Consider the following 7406-nt stretch of genomic DNA (forward strand, 5'->3'; position numbering starts at 1 on the left):
GGGATTAATATATGTATACCAGACACTCCGATAGGCACTCTACTACAGCAAAAATGCTGGTAAAGTTTATATTTATTATTACTTTTAACATTTATTTCTGGAAGCTAGCTTTCTTATTCGATGTTAGGAAGTGTCGAAATGGGAACTATTTTTTTTATATAGATTTGCTTTTATAATAACTGCATCATTAAAACTATTTGCAAAAAACAGCAAAATGGACGTTATAAAAATATTTATTATAAATTCAAATGCTCAATGTTAAAGAGAGTATCAGCAGCATGAAAAACAAGAAAATTATTTTATATTCGTAACATTAATCATCCTTACAACTTATAACCTAAATTAAATACAATAAATAGTTCATAGTTCGGTTCAGTAAACCAAATATTTTTCTCATTATTTTTTCTACAATTCCAAAAATTCAAATACAAATTTTGCCTGTAAATTATGTATTGTTACTTTAGATCGTAAATCAATTTTTAGACTCTTTATGCTTTAACAAGCAACTCGGGATAGTTTTGACTCAATTAAATGGAAATTGTTTAGCAAAAAGCTATTCTGCTACCTGTCAGAATCAGCTGACTTGTTAGTAAGAAGTAATGATAACACAAGTTCATTTTTATCCGAGGATGATGATGATTCAATTGTAGATCCAAATTATGTGCCACAAGATGATGATGATGATGCTGGCGCAAATGTTAATGCAGAAATTGTTCCTGCTTTTGAACAAAGTAAATCATCTAACATAGAGTCAAACACTAATGAATTTGAAAAAACCAGGGAGTCAGTTGGGATTAATATATCTATACCAGACACTCCGATAGGCACTCTACTAAAGCAAAAATGTTGGTAAAGTTTATGTTTATTATTACTTTTAATTCGTTTATTTCTGGAAGCTAGCTTTCTTATTGGATGTTAGGAACTATCGAAATGGGAACTATTTTTTTTATATAGATTTGCCCTTAGAATAACTGCATCATTAAAACTATTTGCAAAAAACAGCGAAATGGACGTTATAAAAATATTTATTATAAATTCAAATGCTCAAAGTTAAAGAGAGTATCAGCAGCATAAAAAACAAGAAAATTATTTTTATATTCGAACATTAATCATCCTTACAACTTATAACCTAAACTAAATACAATTAATAGTTCACAGTTCGGCTCATGTGTAAGGGAAAAACCGCAGAAGGGTTGGTTGTCTTATATGATTAAATCAACCCAACCGCCCCAGTTGTCTAGACAGTGCCTTATCTTATTGCATATTTATCAAACAAATATTTTTCGCATTATTTTTTCTACAATTCCCAAAATTCAAATACAAATTTTGCTTGTAAATTATGTATTTTTACTTTAAATCGTAAATCAATTTTTAGACTCTTTATGCTTTAACAAGGAACTCAGGATAGTTTTGACCTAATTAAATGGAAATTGTTTAGCAAAAAGCTATTCTGCTACCTGTCAGAATCAGCTGACTTGTTAGTCAGAAGTAATGATAACACAAGGTCATATTTATCCGAGGATGATGATGATTCAATTGCAGATCCAAATTATGTGCCACAAGATGATGATGATGCTGGCGCAAATGTTAATGCAGAAATTGTTCCTGCTTTTGAACAAAGTAAATCATCTAACATAGAGTCAAACACTAATGAATTTGAAAAAACCAGTGAGTCAGTTGGGATTAATATATCTATACCAGACAGTCCGATAGCCACTCTACTAAAGCAAAAATGTTGGTAAAGTTTATGTTTATTATTACTTTTAATTCGTTTATTTCTGGAAGCTAGCTTTCTTATTGGATGTTAGGAACTATCGAAATGGGAACTATTTTTTTTTTATATAGATTTGCCTTTAGAATAACTGCATCATTAAAACTATTTGCAAAAAACAGCAAAATGGTCGTTATAAAAATATTTATTATAAATTCAAATGCTCAATGTTAAAGAAAGTATCAGCAGCATAAAAAATAAGAAAATTATTTTTATATTCGTAACATTAATCATCTTTACAACTTATAACCTAACCTAAATACAATAAATAGTTCACAGTTCGGCTCATGTGTAAGGGAAAAACCGCAGAAGGGTTGTCTTATATGGTTAAATCAACCCAACCGCCCCCAGTTGTCTAGAGAGTGCCTTATTTTATTGTATATTTATCAACCAAATATTTTTCTCATTATTTTTTCTACAATTCCAAAAATTCAAATACAAATTTTGCTTGTAAATTATGTATTGTTACTTTAAATCGTAAATCAATTTTTCGACTCTTTATGCTTTTGTCACCAATGGCACGCATTTGTTCACGGCTTAGGCTCCGCCTTCATAATCCTTTGTTTCGTTAGCGATTCAAAACTATAAAAGGTGGCGAATCTCTAACGAAGGTCTCTATAGTAGTAGTAGTAGTAGTTTCACTAGTAAGTAGTTCGGTGCCGGTCACCGACGGAAGCAGACGTGCAGCAGAGAGAGCAGTAAGCTTATAGAGTAAGAGTAAGTTTGGTAAGCAGGTCTTTTCAGACCAAACTGTGAATGTAAGCACAGTAACGAGCCAAACCCTCAAATTCTAAAAGCAAAAACCGAGGCAAAAGCTAGTTTAGTTGATGCAGTGAGCTTAGCGAGTTGTTTTTTAAATCGACTCCTGAGACGCTGTAGCAATTAGCTAGAAAACAGAAAATCCAAAAACGGGCTCTCGGTGAGCCTGTTCGGGACACCTACTGTGCTCCGTAAGGGTAGACACTGCAGGGTGTAGCTTTTTAGAATCTACACGGCTGCAGACACGGCCCCTTGGCGAGTAGGTTAAGAACATCAAGAGGATCCCCGTACCCAGTTCTGTCTGGGTACGTGAACAACCGCGGACTGTCTAGGGCTGCCTACCCTAAAACCGTGCTGGCAACGGGCCAGACGGCGGCAAAAAAGGTTCATTTAAGCGACGATTCCCTCCCTGATGACATGTCTGACAGTGCAAAGTCACTGTCTGTCCCTTTCCACCCTTATGCAGATTCACGTAAAGTGAATCTGAACCTTTTCCAGGGGTTGGAGTCAGAAAATGAAGGCAGAAACAAGAAAACAACAGGAGGATTGGTGACTCTGAGTGACGGCGGAGGAAAATTCAGGAAACCGGAGAGACCAAAAAAGAAAAAATTGAAGAAGAAAATAGAAAAAACCGAAAAAGACGACCTCACAACAGACGATGAGACAATAAACAACAAAAAACGAGACGAAGAAATGGACCACGAAATATTTCTTATAAATTCAAATGCTCAATGTTAAAGAGAGTATCAGCAGCATAAAAACAAGAAAATTATTTTTATATTTGTAACATTAATCATCCTTACAACTTATAACCTAAACTAAATACAATTAATAGTTCACAGTTCGGCTCATGTGTAAGGGAAAAACCGCAGAATGGCTGTCTTATATGGTTAAATCAACCCAACCCACAGTGGGCCGAAAAATTCAAAAAGCGGCCATAAATCGATTTCGATGAAAGTATTAGTCTGGCTTTCAGAATTTGTAGGTACTCCGAGAAATAGATAAATAATGTTTTCCTAGAATTTGAAGCAGGTAGAAGGCATATTGCGGCAGCCATCGGTTCTCAAAACCAGACTTTTGTGTTAGGATCATTTCTTTGCGAACATTCATTTAGTGTACTACTAAATGTCAACTAGTGAATGTGTGTTATAAAGTGTCTGACTCAAGTGGTTAATTGTACAGAAAACTTTCTCAAGGTATGTATTTTCATGTTATATAAATACTTATGAATCAAAGTTAAATTAGTATACATATAGATATAATTACTATGTAGTCGATTTTATTGAAAATTTTATATTATATTTTAAAATTATGTTGAGATATAACATATTTTCCGATCCGATCCGGCTTTGAAAAAATATTAAAAAAATAGCTTGATCATTCCCTAATAACATACTAAAATTTGATAGGCGCCTTCAAGCGCCTTTTTGAGATATTTTGGTTTTGCTTATCGATATGCATGAACCATATCCAACGAATGTATTCTGTAACCATAACAGCACATTTTATTTTGTTATTTAAAATGTAACACCTAGTAATTTCTATTTTCTTGTTGCGTTACTTTATTTACCTTGATAGAGAATATAGTTAAGTTTGTTCGTAATGGTGGTTGTAAGTCTTATTTCATTTGCGTCTTCAAAAAATTTTTTTTATGTAATGTTTTTCTATATTTTTCACAGTGAAAATGGTCACCAGAAGGCAACTGTTTGACGTTTTGTATGAAAAGGATAAGTTACAACGTTCCAGTCGCACAGAATATCTGTTCAAGTATTTGGTGAGACACTACAAAATTGAAAATGATGCAGACGCCATGTTAAAAATGAGGATTTTCACTTCAAAGTTTTGCAACGTCGTTTATGCAAAGCTTGATCAATGTGGGAGAAAAACGGATAGATTTGTGAAAAATAATACAGCGTGGTTAAGTGTATGTGTATTTGAAGAAACTGGATTAGAAATTGATCCGAATGCTGAGCCACAACCAGGAACTTCATCTGGAGGTAGGCGTGGTCGTCCAAGCAAAGAATTTTCTGCGAGTAGTGTAAGATCAAAACGTCGAAAGACTTCAAAGCTGTCATCGACGTTCGAAACCGAGGAGCTTACTTTAGCTGCAAGGAGAAAACTAAAGACTGAAGGAAAAGACGATGCCGCAAAACTTGTCTCTGAAGCACTTTTGACTCCGACTCGAGCCGGTAAAATTAGGACAGCTTGGCAGAAAACTCAGAAGTCAAAAAAAATAATTCCACTCACCCCAGATGAAGCGCTATCAGTAATGATTGAATCAAAAGATACCAAACATTCATATCTTGTTCACAGACGAATAGCAAAAGAACATTTTGCTGATATATATCCGTCTTATCACAAGCTTCGAGAAGCAAAATTACGCTGCTATCCCCGAAAAGAAGGACAAACTGTAAGTGAGTCATGTGCAGAAATATTATTACAGGACCTCTTAGATCATACAGTTAAACGGATAGTAGAATTGCAAAAACCAGTTCTTCGTTCATTATCAACTGAACTTCTAAAGAATTTGAAACTGTTGCTGAAATGGGGATGCGATGGAAGCACCGGTCATTCACAATACAAGCAACTTTTCTCCGATAATAGTTTTGGTGATGGCGATTTATTTCTTACATCCATAGTGCCATTACAGTTATATGCGGAGCAACCTGGACAAGATAAAATTATTGTGTGGCAAAATCCCCGTCCATCGTCAACTCGATTTTGTAGACCTATACGCTTTCAGTTTAAGAAAGAAACGAAAGAGCTGACGGTACAGGAGACATCATATATAGAAAATCAAATTTCAGAACTTCAACCCACTATTGGTATGCTGGATAGTGAAGAAATTGCAGTTTCTCATGTTTGTGTGATGACGATGATAGACGGCAAAGTGTGTAATGCAATAACGGAAACAGCTTCTTCACAAACATGTTATATATGTAAAGCAACCCCCAAACAAATGAATGACATCGAAAAACTATTAAAGAGGGAAGTTGTCCAAGAAAATTTGAAATTTGGATTGTCAACTCTACATGCCTGGATCAGGTTTTTCGAATGTTTGCTGCACATTTCCTATAGATTAGAAGTTAAAGTTTGGCAAATTCGAGGAAGTAACAACAGAGCAGTTTTTGAAAACAAGAAACGTACCATACAACAAATTTTCAGAGACAGAACAGGTTTGCTTGTGGATATACCTAAGAGTGGAGGTAGTGGAACTACTAATGACGGCAACACAGCTCGACGATTTTTTGCTGACCCCTCACTGTCTAGTGAAATTACTGGCATAGATAAAGATGTCATTATGCGATTTGGTATTATATTACGCACCTTATCTTGTGGCTATGCAATCGATGTGCGAGCTTTTGAAGAGTATTGTTTGGAAACCGCAAAACTGTATGTCGCTAAATATTCATGGTATTATATGCCTTCTAGCGTGCATAAAATATTACTCCATGGAGCCATAGTAATCAAGGAGGCTATTCTGCCTATCGGTCAATTGTCAGAAGAAGCCCAAGAATCAAGAAATAAGGATCTCAAAAGTTTTAGGGAGAAACATACACGAAAAATTTCGAGAATATCAGGAAATCAAGATTTGTTAAACAGGCTCCTTATAACTTCAGATCCAGTAATTTCATCTTTGCGGCAGTACCCACTCCGAAAAAGTTCAAACATATCTTCTGAAGTTGTATCCTTGTTGAAGGCGCCCTCGTTAGAATCAATGGAAGCAGATTCTCTTAAAGCTCTACAACTTAATATGGAAAGCCGCCAAGTTTCTTCATCCGACGAGGAAGACGACAGCGCGAGCGACGTAGATTTTTAGTGGTAAGCATACTATTGTATTTACAAGGGCGGATCTAAGGGGGCCCAGGGGCCCATACCTCCCTTGGGATTCACATTTTGAACTGATTATAAAGTTAAAAATTAAATTTTAGTATTTAAGTATATCAAAGTAAGTTATAAGTATAATCTTTTAAGCACTAATATATTAGATTTTAAATAGACTTTATTTCATGCCATTTTTACCCCCTCCCTTGCTAGATTTTTCTATCGCTATGCCCCCCCTTGAGACTTTTCTGGATCCGCCCTTGTTTATTTATTTAGAAGCTAATAAACTTGTTACAGAGCGGAATTTTTATTTTTATACCTATTACCAAACATATTTTGATAAATTTCTCTAAGTTTTTTCGAATTTGTACCTAAATAATTTATAATCTTACTATACTTAGTAACAAGTAACGTATTTTACGGTAATTCATTTTATTTTGTTAATATTTTTTAACCATATAAACAATTAATTGCATAAAGATCGAAAAGTCTACTCAATGTAATTATTAACCTTATGGCCCCCCTAAAAGTTACGCCTGGGTAGTTTAATTTTTTTTATTATTTTTTCCTTTAAAAGACTACAATTTTAAAGCCCTTCAGCCCATTTTCAGATTTTTGACCGCTTTTTGCATTTTCTGGCCCACTGTGCAACCGCCCCAGTTGTCTAGACAGTGCCTTATCTTTATGTATATTTATCAACCAAATATTTTTCTCATTATTTTTTCTACAATTCCAAAAATTCAAATACAAATTTTGCTTGTAAATTATGTATTTTTACTTAAAATCTTAAATCAATTTTTAGACTCTTTATGCTTTAACAAGGAACTTAGGATAGTTTTGACCCAATTAAATGGCAATTGTTTAGCAAAAAGCTATTCTGCTACCTGTCAGAATCAGTTGACTTGTTAGTCAAAAGTAATGATAACACAAGTTCATTTTTATCCGAGGATGATGATGATTCAATTGTAGATCCAAATTATGTGCCACAAGATGATGATGATGCTGGCGCAAATGTTAATGCAGAAATTGTTGAAATGAATTTGAAAAAACC

The 7406-nt window shown here is 34.3% G+C and overlaps 1 protein-coding gene across 1 annotated transcript; it reads left to right on the forward strand.

Annotated features, from left to right (window-relative positions):
- The first annotated feature begins 3442 nt into the window (after positions 1 to 3442).
- LOC126892560 (uncharacterized) lies at positions 3443 to 6998 on the forward strand. The gene has a single exon (XM_050662125.1). The coding sequence runs from the start codon at positions 4215 to 4217 to the stop codon at positions 6348 to 6350; it is 2136 nt and encodes a 711-aa protein (XP_050518082.1). The 5' UTR covers positions 3443 to 4214; the 3' UTR covers positions 6351 to 6998.
- The last annotated feature ends 408 nt before the right edge of the window (positions 6999 to 7406 follow it).

This window comes from Diabrotica virgifera, chromosome 9 (genome assembly GCF_917563875.1).
Source record: "Diabrotica virgifera virgifera chromosome 9, PGI_DIABVI_V3a".
NCBI classification, from domain to species: Eukaryota; Metazoa; Arthropoda; class Insecta; order Coleoptera; family Chrysomelidae; genus Diabrotica; species Diabrotica virgifera.